General features: G+C 36.3%; 1 protein-coding gene across 2 annotated transcripts in view; it reads left to right on the plus strand.

Annotated features, from left to right (window-relative positions):
- Positions 1 to 20040, plus strand: part of THSD7B (thrombospondin type 1 domain containing 7B) — an 861577-nt gene that overhangs the window by 667321 nt on the left and 174216 nt on the right. For both annotated transcript variants that reach the window (XM_072757643.1, XM_072757642.1), the window contains exon 15: positions 10836 to 11014. In XM_072757643.1, the coding sequence (XP_072613744.1) occupies positions 10836 to 11014 (179 nt within the window). The remainder of the gene's footprint in view (positions 1 to 10835; positions 11015 to 20040) is intronic.

The raw sequence follows: 20040 nt of genomic DNA on the forward strand, positions 1-20040 counted from the left end.
AGCAGAATAGGAAAACAGTTAGACCAATCTAGGTCTGAAGTTTTGCCAGACTGGCACGGCAGACAAATGGTGGCACCAGGTAGTTGACTCTGTTGGCAAGGAGTGGCTGATGTAATGAATGAGGAAGGCTAACCTGGTTGGAGAAAATTTTTCTGCATGAGGAAAGGCATGGGCATTACTAGAGAAGATGAAATTGTCTATGGGGACATATTTCAAGATTCAGGAGAGGGAAGGGCAGGTGGAGAATGAGTTCTGGAGGTGGCCCTCAGCTTTGACTACACTTTAGATTCCTCTTGGTATTCCTCTAGGTCCTATTCCATGGCATTCTGGTCAAATTGATCTGTAGTGTGTCTTGTGCAGTGGGAATATATCTTACAGCCAGGGTCAAAAATCTTTGCTTAGAGCCTCTTGTAAGGAATTTTAGAGATTTTACAAAGTAGATGGCAGTTTAGTTTTAAGGAAATCAGCAAAGGTTTTCAAAGTAGGAATACCATAAGTTACTTTTAGAAAAGTAACTTTTTCTTTGGAGTGACTGGCCAATAACAAAAGGAATGATTAGTAAAAAGGGAGACTGGTGGAGAAAATATTATGGTATTCGGGGCCAGAAACTGTAAGATCTTGAACCAGGAATTATAGAGCAAATGACATGTCTGTGATGCTTCAACAATTGGAATTTATTATACCTAATAAAATATGTACAAAATAATGGAGGGGGCAGCCCCAGTGGCTCAGCAATTTAGCGCCGCCTTCAGCCCAGAGCCTGATCCTGGGGTCCCGGGATTGAGTCCCTTGTCGGGCTCCCTGCATGGAGCCTGCTTCTCCCTCTGCCTGTGTCTCTGCCTCTTTCTCTCTCTGTCTCATGAATAAATAAATAAATAATCTTAAAAAAAACAAACAATATTTAAAATAAATAAATAAATAAATAAATAAATAAATAAATAAATAAATAAAATGATGGAGGAAGGTTTAAGATAACAGATTTTTAATGGGGATAATATGTTAATTTTTAATTGCCGCGTAAATCAGTAAAGACTCAGCAGCTCAATCTCCATTTGCACGGGTCAGAAGCACAGGAATGGCTTTCCTAGATTCTCTGCTTAGGAGTCTCAACAGGCCACAGTTATGCCAGCAGAGGCATGACTTGGGGAAGCTCCTCTTCCAAACTCCCTTGGAATTCTTGGCAGAATTCATCTGGTGTGAACTGTGGGCTGAGGTCCCTGCTCTCCCACTGGTTGACAGACCTAGGCTGCCTTCAGATTTTGGAGGGTGCTTGCAGTTGCCTGAAATGTGGCCACTCCACAGGCATTTTATCCATGGCTGTTTGCATCTTTAAGGCCAACAGAAGATCTCTTACTCCACAGAAACTCTGTTAAGAGTTTTCACCTGATTAAGTCATGCCCACCCCCAGATTAACTCCTCCCTCCTTTTTTGTTCTTGTTGTGGTAGCTATTTGTTTTGCACCTAATATTCTTTCATGGACACAGTGTCCTTTTTAATTATTATTGAAATATGGGATCCCTGGGTGGCGCAGCGGTTTGGCACCTGCCTTTGGCCCAGGGCGCGATCCTGGAGACCCGGGATCGAATCCCACATCGGGCTCCCGGTGCATGGAGCCTGCTTCTCCCTCAGCCTGTGTCTCTGCCTCTCTCTCTCTCTCTGTGACTATCATAAGTAAATAAAAAAAATTTAAGAAAAATAATTATTATTGAAATATAGTTAACACAAAACATAATATTTTTGTGTTTACAACATTGCTTTGACGACTACTTATCTTATGTTATGCTGACAAGTGGAGCTACCATCTATCACCATATAACACTATTAAAATACCATCGACTGCATTCCCTATTCTGTAAAGTTCTTCCTCCTGAGTTACACATCCCATAGCTAGAAGCTTGTACCTCCCATTCCCCTTCACACGTTTTGCCCATCCTTTCAGTATCCTCCCCAATGAAACCTTTGGTTTGTTCTCTGAAGTTCTGTTCTCTGAGTCTGTTCCTACCTTGTTTTTGTTTGGTTGTTATCCACATATAAGTGAAGTCATGTGGTATTTATCTTTCCCTAATTTATTTCATTTAGAATAATACCCTCTAGGTCTATCCATGTCACAAATGGCAAGATTTCATTCTTATTTATGACTGAATAACATTCCATTATATATACACACTACTTATTTATCTACTCATCAGCTGATGGGCACTTGAGTTGCTTTCTTACTTTAGCTATTGTAAATAATGCTACTATAGACATAAGGGTGCATATATGGCTTCCCAAGCTGGTTACTTTGTTTTCTCTGGGCAAATACCCAGTAGTGGGATTACTGGATCATATGGTATTTCTGTTTTTAATTTTTTGAGGAAACACCATACTGGTTTCCACAGTGGTTGTACCAATTTACATTCCCACCAGCAGCGTGTGAGGGTTCCATTTTCTCTACATCCTCACCAACATTTGTTATTACTTGTCTTTTTGGTACTAGCCATTCTTAGAGGTATAAGATCATGTCTCTTTGGGGTTTTTATTTGCAGTTATCTGATGACTAGTGATATTAAACATCTTTTCATGCATCTCTTGGCCATTTGTATGTATTGAAAAATACATACAAATGAAAAATATTCAAGTCTTCTGCTTGTGTTCTAATTGGATTTGTTTTGGTTTTCTCTTGTGTTGAGTTTTAAGAGTTCTTTATATATTTTGGATATTACCCCTTATCAGACATATCATTTGCATATACCTTCTCCCATTCAGGTTACCTTATTATTTTATTGATAGATTCCTTTGCTGTGCAAAAGGTTTTTATTTTGTTGTAGCCCCAATAGCTTGTTTCCCTTACTTGAGGAGACCTATCTAGAAAAATGTAGCTAAAGTCAACATCTTAGAGATTACTGCCTCTATTTTCTCCTAGGGGTTCTATGGATTCTGGTCTCACATTTAGGTCTTTAATCCATTTTGAATTTATTTTTGCAAATAGTGTAAGAAAGTGGCCCAGTTTCATTCTTTTGCATGTAGCTGTCCAGTTTTCCCAGAACCATTTGTTGAAGAAACTATCTTTTCTCCACTCTATATTTTTGCACTCTTTGTCATAGATTAACTGATCATATAAACATAGTTTTATTTTTCTGCCCTATATAATGTTCTGTTGACCTGTGTGTCTCTTTTTGGCCTGGTACCATACTGTTTTATTAGAGCTTTGTTGTAAATCTTGAAATCTAGGATTATGATAACTCCAGTTTTGTTCTTTCTTCTTAAGAGTGCTTTTGGCTATTTGGCTAATCATTTGTGGCCCCATACAAATTTTAGTATTTGTTCTATGTTATGAATAATGCCATTGGTGTTTTGAGAGGCACTGCATTAAATCTGTCCTTTGCTTGAGGGTAAAATAGACATTTTAACAATATTGATTCTTCTCATCCATGAGCTTGGGGTATGTTCTAGTCTGTGTCATCTCCAGTTTCTTTAATTAGCATTTTATAGTTTTCAGAGTATAAGTATTTCATCTCCTTGGTTCAGTTTATTCTTAGGTATTTTATGCTTTTTGGTGCAATTATAAATGAGATCGTTAATTTCCCTTTCTGCTAATTTGCTGTTAATATGTAGAAACACAACATATTTCTGTATATTTCATACCCTACATTTTACTGAATTCATTTATTCTAATAATTTTTTTTGCTTTCTGTAGGGTTTTTTTTTTATATGTATAGCATCATGTCATCTGCAAATAGTGAAGATTTAATGTTTTCTTAGCTATTTGGATGCCCATTTTGTCTGACTACTATGACTAGGATTTCTAGCACTATATTAAATGAAGCTGGTAAGAATGAACATCCTTGTTTTTTTTTTTTTCCCCCTAACATTACAGAAAACGTTTTTTTTTCATTGTTTAGTATGATGTTAGCCCTGGATTTGTCATATATGGCCTTAATTATGCTGAGATGTGTACCCTATAAGACCACTCCATTGTGAGTTTTTATCATAAATGGATGTTGAATTTTGTCAAAGGCTTTTTCTGTGTATATTGAGATGACCTAATCATTTTTATCCTTTGTTTCATTGATGTAGTATATCATATTGATTGATTTGTGGATATTGAACCATCCTTGCATCCCCAGAATAAATACCACTAGATCACGGTGAATGATCCTTTTAATGTATTATTGAATTCAGTTTCTTAATATTTTGTTGAGGATTTTTGCATCTATGTTTGTTGGGATATTGGCCTGTAGTTTTTTATAGTGTCTTTGGTAATGCTGGCCTTGCAGATGTATTTGCAATCTTTCTTTCCTCCTCCTCCTCCTCCTCCTCCTCCTCCTCCTCCTCCTCCTCCTCCTCCTCCTCCTCCTCCTCTTCTTCTTCTTCTTCTTCTTCTTCTTCTTCTTCTTCTTCTTCTTCTTCTTCTTCTTTTTTAAATTAATTTGGGGAGAATGTATTAACTCTTCTATAAGTGTTTATAGAATTTACCTGTAAATACATCTGGTCTTGGACTTTTGTCTTATAGGTTTTTTTTTTTTTATTTTTGATAACTGATTTAGTTTTATTACTCATAATCTATTCATATTTTTAAAAGATTTTATTTATTCATGAGAGACACAGAGAGAGAGAGAGAGAGAGAGAGGCAAAGACATAGGCAGAGTGAAAAGCAGACTTCCTGCATGGAGCCCAGTGCAGGACTCAATCCGGGGCCCTGAGATCACATCCTGAGTGGAAGGCAGACCCTCAACCACTGAGTCACCCAGGCATCTCTCTATTCAGATTTTTAATTTCTTCCTGATTTAGTTTTTTTTTAAGATTTTATTTATTTATTCATGAGAGACACACAAAGAGAGAGAGAGAGAGAGAGAGAGGCAGAAACACAGGCAGAGGGAGAAGCAGGCTCCATGTAGGGAGCCCAATGTGGGACTCAATCCCAGGACTCCGGGATCATGCCCTGGGCCAAAGGCAGACACTAAACTGTTGAGCCACCCAGGGATCCCTCTGATTTAGTTTTGAAAGATTTCCTTTTCTAAGCATTTATCTATTTCTTCTAGGTTGTCCAATTTGTTGGCCTACAATCTTATGATCCTTTATGTATTTGTGGTATCAGCTGTCACTTCTTCTCTTTCATTTTTGACTTTATTTATTTGGGGGGAATCTTTTTTTGTAATTTGGCTAAAGTTTGTCAATTTTGTCTTTTTATCTTTTCTATTTTTTCATCTCTCTTTTATTTCTCCTCTGAATTTATTATTTCCTTCTTTTTAACTTTAGGCTTACTTTATTCTTCATTTTCTAATTCTTTAGTCATAAGATTAGATAATTTGGTTTTGTTTGTTTCTTGAGATAAGCCTATATCACTACAAATTTCCTTCTTAGAATACATTTCATAATGTCCAAAAACTTTCAGACCACTACATTTTTATTGTCATTTGTCTCGGTTTTAAACTTCTTCAGTTTGATTTCTCCATTGACTCACTGGTTGTTTAGTAGCATATTATTGAACTTCCATGTGAGTGTGTCTTTTTTTAGTCCTTTTCTTATAATTGATTTCTAGCTTCATACCATTGGGATTGGAAAAGATAGATGCTTGATAAGATTTCAATCATCCTAAATTTATTGGGACCTGCTTTGTGACCTACACATCTATCCCGGAAAATGTTCATGGGCCCCCAAAAGAATGTGTATTGTGTGTTTTGGGATGGAATTTTCTGTGTTTATCTTAAGTCCATCTGGTCTAATGTGTCATCCAAAGCCACTGCTTTTTATTCATTTTTTCTACCTGGATTATCTATCCATTGATATAAATAGGATATTAGAGTCCTTTATTATTGTTCTATTATTGTCAGTTTCAACTTTTATGTCTTCAAATAGTTGCTTTATGTATTTGGGTGCTCCAGTGTTGGATGACTTGATATATGAAATCATTATAACTGAATTGATCACCGTTGCATTATTTAGTGTCCTTATCTCTTGATATAGTCTTTGTTATTTTTGTTTTGTTTTGTTTAAAGATTTTATTTATTTATTCATGAGAGACACACAGAGACAGAGATATAGGCAGAGGGAGAAGCAGACTCCTTGTGGGGAGCCTGATACAGGACTCAATCCCAGGACCCCAGGTTTACAATCTGAGCCAAAGGCAGATGCTTAATCACTGAGCCACCCAGCTGCCCAAAACAATCTTTGATTTAACACTATTTTGTCTAATATAAGTTCTGCTATGTCAGCTTTTTTCTCCCTCACTTCCATTTTCATGGAATATCTTTTTCTATCCTTTCCCTTCTAGTTTGTATGTGTCTTTAGGTCTATAGCAAGTGAGTCTCTTATGGGTAGTATAGAGTTGGGGCTTGATTTTCATCCATTCAGTTAACTCACATATTTTGATTACAGTGTTTAGCTCATTTACATTGAAAGTAATTATTGGTATTTATACACAATGCCATTTTCTTATAGTTTTCTGGTTGTTTATGTACTTCTCTGCTCCTTTCTTATCTTGTAATTGATGACTTTCTGTAGTCTTATGCTTGGCTTTTTTCTGTTTATATTTTTGTGTTTCTATTATAAATTTTGGTTGGTGGTTACCATGATATTCATATATGACATCCTAAATATATAGCAGTCTGTATTAAGTTGGTGGTCACTTAAGTTTGAAAACATTCTAAAAGAACATTTTTTACTCTTCCCTCCATAGTTCATGTACATGTTGTCATATTTTACTTCTTCTTCTTCTTCTTCTTCTTCTTCTTCTTCTTCTTCTTCTTCTTCTTCTTCTTCTCCTTCTTCTTCTTCTTCTTCTTCTTCTTCTTCTTCTTCTTCTTCTTCTTCTTCTCTTTTTTTTTAAAGATTTTATTCATTTTTTCATGAGAGACACAGAGAGAGAGAGGCAGAGACACAGGCAGAGGGAGAAGCAGGCTCCATGCAGGGAGCCTGATGCGGGACTCGATCCAGGGACTCCAGGATCATGCCCTGGGCTGAAGGCAGGTGCTAAACCATTGAGCCACCCAGGGATCCCCCCCCTTTTTTTTTTTTACTCTTTATAGCCTTTTCTTTACCACTTATAGAAGTTCCTTTAACATTTCTTTTCAGGTAAGTTTAGTGGTGATGAACTCTTGACTTTTGTTTGGAAAACATTTTATTTCTTCTTTAATTATGATTAATGATCTTGTTTAAAAGAGTATTCTTAATTATGGGTATTGTTTTGTTTTCTTTTCCCTTTAGGACTTTGACTATATCATGCCACTCTTTTTTGGTTTGCCAAGTTTCTGTTAAAAATCAGCTGATAGGGGGATCCCTGGGTGGCTTAGCAGTTTAGCACCTGCCTTCGGTCCAGGGCATGATCCTGGAGTCCCGGGATTGAGTCCCACATCAGGCTCCCTGCATGGAGCCTGCTACTCCCTCTGCCTGTGTCTCTGCCTCTCTCTTTTTATCTCTCATGAATAAATAAATAGAATCTTTAAAAAAAAATAAAAATAAAAAAATAAAAATCAGCTGATAGACTTCTTGAGATTCCTTTGTGCATAAAGTTGCTTCTCCCTTGCTGCTTTTAAAATTCTCTTTATCTTTACTTTTTAATTTAAAGAGTTTATTTGAGAGAGAACACAAGCAGAGGAAGGGACAGAGGGAGAGGGAGAAGCAGGCTCCCCACTGTGCAGGGAGCTTGATTTGGGGCTTGATCCCAGTACCCTTGGATCATATCCCCGGGTGAAGACAGACACTTAACCAACTAAACCATCCAGGTGCCCCATAAAACTCTCTTTATCTTTAGTCTTTGCCACTTTCATTGTTGTCTGTTGTGATATGGACCTCCTTGGGCTCATCTTGTTTGAGGCTTTTTGTGCTTTCTGAGCTTGGATATCTCTTATTCCCCAGCTTAGGAAATTTTTCAGCTACTATTTCTTCAAATAAGTTTTCTGCCTTTTATTCTCTTTTCTCTAAGACCCCATATAATGCATATGTGTGTTTATATGATGTTGTCCAAAGGATCCCTTAACCTATCCTCATTTATTTACCTTGTGTCTCTTTGCTATTCAGTTTAGCTGCTTTCCATTACCCAGCCTTCCAGATCACTGGTTCATTCTTTTGCATCTTCTAATTTTCTGTTGATTCCCTTTAATGTATTTTTTCATTGAAGTTATTATATTCAACTCTGATTATTATTTTTGTATGTTTCTATTTCTTTGACATTCTCTCTGAGTTTATCCGTTCCTCTTTCCAGTCTGGTATATACCTTTGTGACCATCACTTTCAACTCTGTATCAAGCATATTATTCATTTCCTGAGGTTTTGCCTCTTTTTTTCCCATTTAGAACATATTCTTCTGTCTCTTCATTTTGCTTGATTTTGTTTTTGTTTGTATGAATTCAGCAGAACAGCTATTTCACCTAAACTAGAGGTGTGTCTGGTGACTTTGGCTGGATGGCTGGAGGTATGGCTGTTGTGGGCTGGGAGTCCTGGGACTCTCCATGCTGGGACTGTCCTAGGACAGCTGAGTTGAAGTGGATGCAAGCTTGGATGTCCGAGGGTACTCTGCACAGGAATACCCTGTCAGGGTGACTGGAGCCTATATGGGCATGGGCTGTCTATCCCAGGGAATGCCATACCAAGGCATCCTGGCACAATGGCTAGAACAGAGATGGAAATGGGCTAGTTATTCCCAAAGCACTCCATGTAGGGTCACCCTGCCAAGTTGTATGGAGCTAAGTGGTACAAACTTGGAATGTTCTGGGGTGCTTTGTGCCTATGCCATCTTGGTAAGATGGCTGGAGCTACGGTGAGTGCTGACCAGGTGTGTCTCATTATGCGCAGCCCTGGGGCTTCCTTGATGGGACAGCTGGCACTAGTGTTGGTTAGGGACAAAAGGCTTACTGAGGCAGTAGGCCAACTGTGGTGCCTGGATCCTATTTTTGTCCACACTATCAAGATGGAAGGAGAACATTAACTGTGGCACTTGCCGGACTCTCCACCTTGGAGTTAGCAAACTCTTCCACTGTTTAGCAGAGATCAAGGACCGAATCCTTTATATTCTAGTTGCTCTTTTAAACTTTGACTTTTGGGCAGCCCAGGTGGCTCAGCGGTTTAGTGCTGCCTTCCACCCAGGGCCTGATCCTGGAGACCTGAGATCGAGTCCCACGTCAGGCTCCTTTTTTTTCTTTTTTTCCACGTCAGGCTCCTTGCATAGAATCTGCTTCTCCCTCTTCCTGTGTCCCTGCCTTTCTCTCTCTCTGTGTGTCTCTCATGAATAAATAAATAAAATCTTAAAAAAATAAATAAATAAACTTTGGCTTTTTTCTGTGCCCCCAGAGAATCTGAGGCTCATGGGGGTAGGGGTCCAGGGGTTGCTGAGGTAGCAGGCTGACTAGGATGCGTGGACCCTGCTCATGTCTGCAGGATGGAAGGGGAATGTATATTGTAATGCTAGCCAGCCTGTCCAACCTGGAGAGAGTTCCAACAGCTATCTATTTGGCAGGGTTCTAAGACTGTTCTTTTCATTCTAGTTGCTTTTTAAAACCATGTTTGTTTGTTTCTGGGCCCCAGGTAGATGAACCTGCTCATGGTCCCTCAGTACTATCTTTTCCCACTGTACTTCCCAGCATTACTTGTGGGGTTTCTTTAGCTACCATGTCACCATCTGTCTTGCCATTCTCTACATGGTCTACCTTTTTTTTGGGCAGAAGGTTTTCAATCAGCCACGGTTTTTCAGGAGGAATTGCCATATAACTAGGTTTAGATTTGGTATGTCCACAGAGGAGGTGAGTTCAGGGTCTTCTTATGCTACTTTCCTGGGCTAATCTCTCAATCTTCCTTTTTGATCATCTCAAAATCAACTAATATAACATAGTATTAAATTGGCAAATTCCCTTCCTTTTTGCTATATACCATAACCTAATCATGGGAGTGGCATCCCATTATATTCAAAGTCCTGCCCACACTTAAAGGGATTAAATTATACAGGCATGCACCACCAGATACAGGGATCAAATATGTTGCACTTAATTAAGATGAATGATACAAGAGAATTAGCAGTTTTTAAAGGAAATTGATAAATAAATAAATAAATAAATAATGAAATTGATGGTTTTAGTTTTAGATATGTTGAATTTGAAGATAATTAGGAATCCAATAGGAGTGGATCAGTAGGTCTTAGAGAAGTTAGTAGTAAGATTAACATAGGAAATATGTATTTGGTAATAATTAGTAGAGGTAATAGTTAAATTGTGAGATCATCCAGAGAAAGACTATAGCAAGAAGTGGACTGGGATTAGGTGTAAGTCTAAGTAAAGCTAGAACATCTGCCTGTACGTTTCTACCCATGCCTCTTGATTCCAGTATAATCTCATCACGCAATCTTTCATTCTTCCCGTAGTTGGTAAATAATATCCTGGTCTTCCTAATTTTTGATCCACTCTGTACTCCTTCCACCTCCAAGCCATAAAGTGAGAATCAAGAGCTCTCTTAGTGAAAGCCTTGCAGATCAGATACTAATAGAGCTGGACTCTCCTATGCACTCTGTCCCACATGGAGAATTGTGAGAATTATATAGAACCCAAGGCTCAGTGAGGGGAGATAGTGCCATCCTTAGCTTTGAAACACTATTTCTTCCTAACAGAAAGCAGGACTAACTACTTTGCTCTTCCTTCACAGAATTGGCTATAAAGTGTTAGATGGCACAAATTTGGAATGCAAACTTAACAATTTGTACCTGTCTCTTAAAACCTTTGTTTATTTGAACAGAAAAATCACTGAAGCCATTGCAGTGACATTGTTGAAAAATCTGAGCTGTAATTATTTACTTTCTGTAAATAAGTAATTTGATCAGTACATTTTGATTAGGCTTTCCTCCCTTTACATAAATCTTTTTCTTTCAGGTTATATTCAAGAAGAATGTGTCATCCCATGCCCTTTTGATTGCAAGTTAAGCGACTGGTCTAGTTGGGGGTCTTGCAGTTCATCTTGTGGGATTGGAGTGAGAATTCGGTCCAAATGGCTAAAAGAAAAACCTTACAATGGGGGTCGCCCATGTCCCAGACTGGATCTCAAGAATCAGGTAAAGTGTATGAAGCAACAACAACAAAATGGGAAAAAATTACCCAGTTGATTATTTCTCGTGGAATTTGAAGTCATTGTCTTGTTACAAGTAGCTCATAAAAAGTCATCACAAGCTCAGAAGAAGGGTTAAGAGGACATAAAGTAATATAACAGAGTTAGTAATAGAAACCTTGCCCACTCCTAGGTAATACAGAGATCAACTTGGTGTTACTAGCAATAATAATGTTTACAAGAAATAATCCAACTGATTTTATATGGTCTTGAAGTGTAATTTGATTATTCATGTTATAAAAGTAATTTGTTTGTATATATATATATATAAATACATACAATACATTTAAGTATTAAAAATATATAAATACTAATGTAGGAAGAATGTCTAGTACTTTACAGTGATAAGTAGAGTTAGTAGTTTCATCCATGTATTCTAAAAATGGGATACTATTTTCCATCACCAAACTCTTCATCTAATTTTTTTCTTCTCAACAACACCAAAGTTTCCAGTTTTTCATATCTTTTCTGACCGATTTCTCTAACTATTTCCCCAAAGTCAAAGCCATTTTCATAAATAGAACCCTGAAGAATACCCTTCCATATAGATAGATGTCTAATAAAATTACCATCCCAGGCAAAGTATTGTTAGATCTTGTTAGTTGGCTTTTCCTATGTAACAGAGCCGAAGATTTAGTTAAGAATCATAATAAAGACCACAAATTTCTCCCATGATTACATAGTGGTTATCAGATTAGGACCAATATGTATTTTTTTAATCAATTGAATAGATAGAGCATAAATTGATGATAGTTGAAAATTCCTTATTTTTAAAGTTGTGAAAAGTGTGATCCTGCAGATAATTTGAACAGAATAGCTGCATAGGCATCTATTACTAATTCTATTTATTTCTGCCCTATGATACCTCCTTTTGATTAGATTTTCTATACAGGTTGTTGAATGGAAGGGAAATCCATGTGTCTATTCTTAATTAATTTGAAAAGCATACAAACACATGACACAAGATATCAGGTGTCAATTAAGGCCAGTATCTCGAGCTATTTTTTTCCCCTAAAGTTTTGTTAAAAGACCCATAGCTCATTGAAAAGTGAAAAATTACCATTCCACCAAAGAATATTTCTGTTCTAAGATGGCAGAGTGTTCTCTTTTTTTAAGGTTTTATGGTAAAATAGTGATCATAGTTTCTTCTCTCAAAGCTAATGCAAACCTATGGGGGAAGACAAAGCAGAGGATCATAAAATCAACATAGAAGTTGCAAAAACAAGCAAAAAAACCCCCTAAACACCACAGATATAGTAGTTTGGTGAAGGGAAGATTAAGATATGATTAATAAAAACAGGAGGGAAATAGTCAAAGCAGAGGTGGTCTAAGAGATAAGCCTTACCTTAGTACAAAGAAATATATAAGACAGTTTTATGATTACAAGGAAGATTTTCAAGTGACTTCTATGTCTGAGGACTATTTGACCCTCCCTAGAGGATTTTCTAGGCATTTAAAATGGAAAATAACTACTAAGAATTTATAAACAATGCATGGTAATTCTTATTCTTTCTCAAAATCTTCAATGAAAGCTAAACCTTAATAACAATTATGTTAAACACCAGTTTTTAATATGCTAATTATATGAAATAGGAAATTAGCAAGGGATTAAAGGGACTTCTTTGGAGTGCAGACTTCATTGAAGACTATTTTCAGTATGCAAAGGCAAATGTGTAGAAGTGTGTCTATCAAATTTGAGAGTATAAAGAAGATGAAGATACTTGTCAAGCTGTTGTGACTTAAAGGAAACTTTTTTCAAAATGCTTGATTGACATATAAAACTGGTAACCTTCAGAAGTAGTACAAGCTAAAAAAAAAAAAATTAAGCCCAACTTTTAAGGATAACTTAGATAAATTCTATAAGTGAAAATTATGTGAGGATGGGGCCATCTGCAAGAGGTATTTCTAACCCTTGAGTTCAAGAAGGGAATTTTGGCATTCCAGAGACATTTGTTTATGCTTTGAAACGAATCCTAGGATTTAATGAGAATTCAAATTTAGTGTGGTATATATACTACTATAAGGAGGTTTCAGATATCTAGCACGTGTGTGGCTTAATTCAACTTAAATTGAAAAACTTCACCCTAATCCATGCTTTGTATTTTAACATAAGTTAATTGATAGGGGTATTAAGTAATAAGGCTTCCCTCTTATTTATAAGGAGAATACTATTGTAAAATACTATTATAAATAGTAAATTTTATTGTAAAAAAAATCTAAATTTAGACAGAATTCTGCTTAGAGAAATTCCTTTTCCAAAGTAGGCACATATTACCTTAAGATTTGTGGAAAGCTATCTTTGCTGACTTCATTATATATTTGCTCTTAAATCCAATAGCAGCCGCTGTGTGTGTATGTATGTGTGTGTGTGCACATTACATAATATATAGAAATCTGTTTAAAGTTATCCATATTTTCTTAACTGAAAAAAATTGGGTTGACAGGAATTTTCATTATTGAGGAAATATTCCCCAGCTTACATTATTTACAGCAAGTCTTCTTTAGAAAAGATTGCTATTTGTTTCTATAAGCTGTGATCCAGTTAAAGGTACACCCACTGAGGCTTGTTTGTAAAGTTAAATTTTACTACTGGCCTTAGGTTATTTGTCTCCTTTCCAATTGGTTCTCAGGTTTAAATTTATTTTTTCCTATTTTTAGAACCAGGTTAATGTTCTCTGTTCCATTCACATAAGTAAGAGCTTAGAAAAATATATAAACACATTTTAACAGTAAGAGAGGCACATATCGTTAGTACTTGTACAAGAGGAAAATTCTGTATATGTCAGATTGAGCCAAATATATTGTTCATAAGTGTATCTGTAAACATATATACAACTTGTGTGTGTGTATATATAACATATATGCTTACGTAAATGTCAGTATACCTACATATGCTTATTCATTCTTCTCCGTTTCTCTTTAGAACGAGAGGTCTTTTGAAGACAAAGTATTTCTACTTTTGTAACTCATTCCAGCCTTTAGTGAACTACCTTGTGTATTGTCAGATTACATATACTAGATGCTTTATTTTAAAAGAAGCCTTTTCTCTGGATGAGTGGGTGGTTAGTTCCATAGAAAAAATGTTAGAACCCTGGTCTCCTGTGCTCTGATGTGTCATTCAAATCCTCAAAAACATTAGTCCTTCTGGAAGAAAAAAGTAACCTCCAAACTATTATTACCCCAAGAGTCTTTCAGGATTTGTCTGAAAACTCCTGGATGTTGGCTGCCCATTGAAATCTAATTCAGTGATTTAAAAAAAAAAAAAAAAAAAGTTGGGGGGGGTGAGGTTGGTGTTATATACACAAGCTCATAAACTGTTCTGAACCTGTTAGTGGAATCAATTTTTATAATCTCTCATAAAAAGCCTCTCTTTTAAACCCAAACCTATCAATGTGATAGCTTTTTCTCTAGAAGTGCCAAAATGACAGCAATACTTGAATAGCTTTCTGCTAAGTATATTTGTGATGCTAAGTAGCTCTGGCATACAGTTTACCCAAAACTCTTATCAAGGCAGAAAACTTCTAAACAGTTTATTGGATTATCAGGTCATTTGGCTGATGCCCTTGACTCTCCTTTGCATAATAAAATACATAATACATTTTAATTTTTTCACAGCCTATAATATCTTGAGTAGATTATTTATACTGTTTATTTTTGCTTTTTTTTTCTTTTGAACTTCTCCTTAATAGAAGCTTAAATATAGGGACATTAAAGCTCTGTTGGACTTATATTTCCCCTTATGAGTTCTTCATATGACTGAAGACAAGAGTTCTAGAAAATAATCCTTTGTTTATAGGTTGCAAATCTTGTGTGTTCACAGTGTAGATGTGGAAAAAAATCATACATTGAGATTCATTACCTATACTCTTAAAAAATGTATGCTGTCTACTTAAATACATTTTTGAAAGAGTTTTGATTAAGTTCGCAACTGAATGAGAGTATATAAATTGAATATGTGTGTTTTTTAGAAACAATTGCTCTTTTAAAGTTGTGTCTTTTCCCTCAAAGAGAAATGGTCTAAAACTGGAAATGAATATGATGCATTTTATTTTTCATAGCAGGGTAGTAATGTTTTTGTTTTTGTCTTTTTAAGATTTTATTTATTTATTCATGAGAGAGAGAGGCAGAGAGACACAGGCAGAGGGAGAAGCAGGCTCTATACAGGGAGCCCAATGTGGGACTCCATCCCAGGTCTCCAGGATCACAACTCGATCCTGGGTCTCCAGGATCAAGCCCTGGGCTGAAGGCAGCTCTAAACCGCTGAGCCACCTGGGCTCCCCAATAATGTTTTTAAAAATACTTTCTTCCCAAAGATACATAAAAATATTTTAGCATGAATGTTTCTTCCTTAGAAGAGGCTTTTGGATGAAAAAATAAAAAGGTTGCTAAAGAGAAAGAGCTTATGCTCATTTAATACTACATTAATAGTAGCATATTACGGTGGAAACTGTCACTCTATCTGAATGCCTGTTTACCCAGAAAAATATGGCTACACTTAAGCTTTAATTTGAGTTAACCAGTTTTGGCTTTTTGCTTCTTTTCCACCAGCCGAACTATCACTCATTCTAGGCTAGTCCAAATCATTCCTGGCAGTGTCCTGCTCACTTTGGACTTAGTACTTTGGCAGGAGACCCAGACTGTAATGCAGTAAGAGGTCCTGTTCTCAAGCATTAATATTGAAGGCAGCCCAGGCTTATCCATGATTAAATACATTCAGGTATACCATTCTTGTGTGGGGAGGGGTGTTGGTTTTTGCACCTTTGATAAGATTTTAAGTATGAAATATCATATGCCGTAGAATTAAGGGAAGCACAGTGATTCTTTCCTCAGGGTTACTTGGGAGGATTCAATAGGGCAGATACTCCTAGAAGATTTCATCTCTCCCCAACACAGTAGTAGTTATTCCAAAACCTAAGTACACTACACTCCATCTCAGAAGCAGCACAATCTAGCTCCTAGGGGCTAGTGCTTTTCCATTTGTTTATCCTTTATGTCTGTGTGCCAACCCAAAAGGCTCTCAAGTTGTGATAGCTCACTAATTGAGCTGAGTAGAGCTCAGAAGGGATGCAATTTTTCTTTTCTGTTCTTGCCCTGTCACCGTCTCTCAAGAAAAATTGTTTTTCTTAAGAAATTTCTCTCCCCCCACCCCTGGACATTTGTGTCTACACATAAACTATTCTTGATCATTCCAAAGTAATAGTTCTCAGGCTTATTAAAATGTTTTGGAACTTTGATAATTTTTCTTGAGAGCTGCCAAAATCACTCATGAAAGCAATTTTCTTATACCTGTTGTCTACTGTCTTGAATTTTACTGTGTTTAATACTGGGTATTGCTACTCTGCAAGTACTCAAAATCACTTTTTTTTTCTTTTTTTTTTCAAAATCACTTTTAATTCTTATTCAAGATGATCTTATCTACCTCTAGAATGGTCTTTATTAAGCTGGCTTAGTAAATGTTCCTAATGCTATTGTCAGGGAGCAAGAATTCATTTCCTCTTCAAGGGTCCTTCTAGCTGGACTAAGAATGGAATTCATTTGGGGGAGATTAACAGGAGAAAATCAAATTTAGTACTGCATGTACGGGGAATCCACACAGACATGGAAATCCCAAAGACAGGCAATATGAGGTATGCATGTCATTCTGAACTAAGGGAAAGGGGGACTGTAGTCTGGGACTTTAGAGGAAAGGAATGAAATTCACAGGGCGATAAGAAGAGCTGATGTTTGGTAATTAGATGTTTGCCCTGCTTTATAGATGAGTCACTCCAATAAAATTTATCTCTGAGAATAATACTTATTCTGAGAAAGACCTCCAATTTAGGTTCTTCTGTGAAGTTCTCTTGAGCCTGTAGGGTCTTGATTGCTTTCAGCTTACAGTAATTTTCATGGCAAAGTAGCCCATCTTGGGGCAGCCTGCCCTTAGCCCCTATACTGTCTCTAGGCAGAAACACTAGGACTGGCTAGGGACAGCCATAGAGCTATGAAGCAAGCAAATTTTGTCAAATTTCGTCTTCGTAACACTTTCACTATGTTTCCATACCTCATATTATCCTTGGTCCCTTAACTCCTGAAGTCCCGAAATATTTCATTGGATAACATCAGCTTCAGTAGGGAATCACATCATCTATGTTTGCAATTTTATAAAACTATCTTCTTAACCAAGTACTTAATGTAGAAGTTCTCAAGTATTTTTCTAGAAAAATGGTGGCATAACCTGCTTTTCATATCCTTCTTGAATCATTCTGTCCTAAAGCCTTAAATACAGAGTGGAAGTTTCTCTCTTTTTTTCAGGTATTGAAAGAATGTGGTTTTGACTTTAACCTCAAGATTTGATTTTATAAACATACTTTTTATAAAATTAAATTGAAATGATGGGAGTGTAACACCTTTAAAAAAAACTTGCTGAATATCTACTTGAAAGTAAAATTTTAATGGCATACTAATTCTCTAACTCCTTGAGATATAATTTGACATTTAACATTATATAAGCCTAAGATGTACTGTGTACCAATTTGATACATTTATATATTGCAATGTGATTATCAAGGCACTAACTAACACATCTCCCATGTCACATAGTTATCATTTCCTTTTTGTGGTGAGAACAATTAAGACCTACTCTCTTAGCAACTTTGAAGCTTACAGTATTGTTGATTATAATCACTGTGCTGTATATTAGATCTTCAGGACTCACCTATGAATTGAAGTTTATCCCGTTTAGATTTTTTAAGCTTTATGCCAATATTGTTACCAGAAAGCAAGTTACCTGGATCCTGTAATAGATCCCTACAGGAAAGCATTAGTGAAATCATGATTTATTTTTTTCTACATGACTTAAGAGTCAGGATAAATATAGTTTCTCAGAGAAGCTTATTTAAATATTTTGAAATCCAGAGTTCATTGTTTCATAACTTTTATTGATCATAACAGAATAATCACCATGGGGGTGGAGAGTGATATAAAGATGGTTTCCCCAGACCCTGCTCTGGAGACTGTGGCCTGCACAGTTACAGTGGGTCCAGGAATGTGTATTTGTTAACAAAGGTTTGGTTTTGCTGGCTCTTCACATCAGGGAAGTTGGTAAACGCTGCCAGAATTGAGATTCTTGCCACTGAGGCTACCTTTTCTGCTGAGTTCAGCTCTGGAAAAGATTTTCTTTGCACTTGACTCAGGCTGCCCTTTCTAAGCTAAACAATGAACACAACTATTTGTTTGATACTCAAAGCAGATCTGGGAGGACCCTCCCACTTGACAGAAGAGGAGACTGAGGCTTACAGAGCCTCAAATCCACCCACTGATACATAGAAGAGGTTAAGAGTCAATGACATCGAGATCAAATGCTGCCCTGATATCTCTTAGCTGTGAGAACAGGAGAGAATTATTTAACCTGAGTCTCAATTTCATAATCTGTCAAATGGGCATAATAATGCCAACAACTTCATAAAATTACTGTATGAATATAAAATGAAAACACAAACTTTCTATCTCGTTGTTGGGCATATAGTAGGTGCTTGAAAAATGTTAGATAAGATTCTTTTTCCTTTAACACTTTATTCTTTTAACACATAATTTGTGTTTCCAACTCCATTTGCTTTCAGCTATACCATATTGCTAGAACTAATTTATGCATTTATCGCTTCTCTTTTTGCATTTAGCTACTTGAACATTTGTAGTCAAATATTTTCGTTGTAATAACTCAGATTAGATACATTGTAAAAGCTGCTGTCACTGCTTCCTGTATGGGAAACCTAATTTATTTTATTTCTAAACATCCTGTTCAGCACTGCATTTTTTTAGTGGCAGAAAGGAACATAACTTTACGTATATTTGTGACTAATTCCTTATGAATTTGTGATTCTTTACATCCTTATTTTTATAAATATTTTTGTTAAGGAGTATAACAGAAAGATAAGCCAAATTGTTATGAGTAAAGCTCTGTGAATTTTCACATAGTGAACCTTTCCATTCAGTTATCAATATTTCAGATGCCCCCCTTTTGCTCAATCTTTCTTATTACCACCTTCCTCTCACCAAATAAAACTACTATTCAGATTTCCAACACTATTATTGGGGAGGAAAATTTTTTTATTTTATCCTTCAAGATTCTTCTGGGTGGTCTAAGAATTAAAATCACATGGGACAGATTAACAGGACAAAAACAAATGTTTAATAACAATATACGTCTTGTAAGCATGGAAGTGACCCAGGGATACTGAATAACTCCCTGATTTCCAGATGACCAGAAGTCATCACCTTAAATACCATCTTCAGCTAAAGACAAAGAAGATGTTGGGATTGGGGAATGAGTCATGGCAGGTTACAGAGAAAACACAGTAAACACAAGTAAAGTTGTTATGCATATTTTAAGTTGTTTCTTTCTCCATTGATAAGAGTTTCTAGAGATTGAGTCATACCCCCTTTCCTGGTACAGAGAGGGAGGCATCCTTACAAATGGACGTTTTCTTTATACATGTAAATATCTCTTATAACAAAGTAACTTCTCCTTGGTTTTCACAGCTTCTCCTGTGCTTGCAGTTTCTTAAAAATAACTAGATTAAAAGAATCAATATGCCAAAAAGAGGCATATTTTAGGTGGTATACTTTAATGGTATACTTTGCCACTTCACTATAGTTTATCATTAAAAAAAAAACTTGACATAAATCAATTTTGCACTATCTACTCTTTGTGCCTGCTTTTTCCTCCTCAAAATGTTTGTGATATTTATCCATGTTGTGATTTGTGCTAATATTTCATTTTCATTGCTCTGTTATGTCTTTATGTATATCACATTACTGTATTCACCCATCTTACCTATTTTTATTGTTGATGGTTGGATATTTGGAGCTATCAGAAATAACACTGCTATGACCATCCCTATACACATCGTGTGGTGCTCGTATGTGTGCATTTCTGTTGAGTACATACCTAAGAGTAGAATTCCTGTCATAGGATATGAATATAAATTCAACTTC

Source organism: Vulpes vulpes, chromosome 5 (genome assembly GCF_048418805.1).
Source record: "Vulpes vulpes isolate BD-2025 chromosome 5, VulVul3, whole genome shotgun sequence".
Lineage (NCBI taxonomy): Eukaryota > Metazoa > Chordata > Mammalia > Carnivora > Canidae > Vulpes > Vulpes vulpes.